We start from the raw sequence: 1,532 nt of genomic DNA, 5'->3' as shown, positions 1-1,532 counted from the left end.
GAACCCGGGTCGCAGCGGTGAGAGTCCTGCACCCTAACCACTAGACCTCCAGGGGCCCCTAACATGTAGACATGAACTTTTACACAGCAGGGGAGCTCCACCAAGGTCAGAAGTATGCTTAGTCTACCAAGGCCATCACTAATAACAGAACATAAAAAATAGCAACAAAAAATCAGATTGAAGCCAATGTTTTCTGCTAGGTACTCAGTACTTTGAGAACCAGGCTACTTGTCTGGAATTCACATGTTCATCTTAAGACAAAAATTCCAACTCAGTCCAACTGCCTCCTCAACGCATTCACCTCAGGGCCTCTTCCTTCCACTCCAGTTTTTTTCCTGTCCTTCCTCTCCAAATCCATTTTAACCACCTGTTTTGTCTAGCCTTGCTACAACCACTGCCCAAGCTACCACAGCATAACCATGAACTACTCAAGAACTAAGTATTTCCTTTATGACAGAACTTTACTGGAAGCCTTTACTCATGAGATTGCCAGATCAAAGTGTCTGTAACAGGGGCTATCTTACAGCACGTTCACAACATAACTGCCTCAATAAGCCCAAAAGGATTGTGCTGCTAACTACTATTAAAGTATCAACTATCACCAACATTTACTATTTGGATTGATTTTTTAATGGATTTTATGTATTTTTGCTATGAGGAAAGCCACCAAACTTTTAGCAAGTACACCCAGCTAGTTCTTGGTATTTGCTCCTAACAGAAAACAACACACTGAAAAGCAAGAGCTAAAGGATCAACTTCTGTATGAATACAGTAATGGCTAAACTGATGATGTGGTTAAGTATAAACGACAGAATACTTTAACCCTGCAGCGATGTTACCTCTCTGAAATACACCAAGACAATAACTTAAATGCTGAGCAAACAAGCAATGAGTAGGAGCATCCAACACAAAGAAGTCATCTCTGACACCTCATATTCCATTTTTTCTGAGTGAACCACTCTAATTCAGCACAGTGCTAAACATCCCAGTTAGTGTAAGGTATACTCGCTGAAGCTCACATTGCACTTACAACTATACCAGCCCCTTAAATTATGTATAATTAAAGAGCTATTTCCACATACAAGTCTGGTTACTATCATTATAAATGTGCAAAGTGTTAAAAACTTAAAAATTTGCTTTCAGTATACCATCAATTTAGACTGCCTGAAAGAGTTATGTACTTGGCACTACTGCTTTGTTGACGGTCTGCTGCTTCACCTATATACATTTTAATAAATTGTCCTTTGAAGCACTTTATTTATGTCTTCCATTATTTTATTCCCATAAATTCATCACACTTGGTCCTGTGAAGTCATTTAACTGGGGCAGGCTGCACTCATTAGCACAAGCCCAATGCAAATACAGAAACTGGAACGTTCATCTATAGTGCAGCCGTAACTAAAAGAATACAGACTGCAAAGACGGTACCTTTTGGAGCTTTCCAGGACCTACTTATAGTATTCACTGTCAGGGGAGCACCAGAAAATTTGGCGTAAGCCTGCAATAAAGATTGGGAGAGACAAGGGTTAAAT

The 1,532-nt window shown here is 39.9% G+C and overlaps 1 protein-coding gene across 1 annotated transcript in view; it reads right to left on the bottom strand.

The window, feature by feature from the left end:
* Window positions 1–1,531, bottom strand: part of MTX3 (metaxin 3) — a gene marked incomplete at its 5' end in the record, with an annotated part of 11,383 nt that extends 9,852 nt beyond the window's left edge. The window contains one exon of the mRNA XM_017808072.1: window positions 1,429–1,531. Coding sequence (XP_017663561.1) covers window positions 1,429–1,531 — 103 coding nt within the window. The remainder of the gene's footprint in view (window positions 1–1,428) is intronic.
* Between the last annotated feature and the right edge of the window lies 1 nt (window position 1,532).

The sequence above is a fragment of the Lepidothrix coronata genome, unplaced genomic scaffold, assembly GCF_001604755.1.
Source record: "Lepidothrix coronata isolate B3197 unplaced genomic scaffold, Lepidothrix_coronata-1.0 Scaffold22, whole genome shotgun sequence".
Classification (NCBI taxonomy): Eukaryota; Metazoa; Chordata; class Aves; order Passeriformes; family Pipridae; genus Lepidothrix; species Lepidothrix coronata.
The sequence above is the reverse complement of the archived record's forward strand: the minus strand, read 5'-3'. Positions and strand labels throughout refer to the sequence as shown.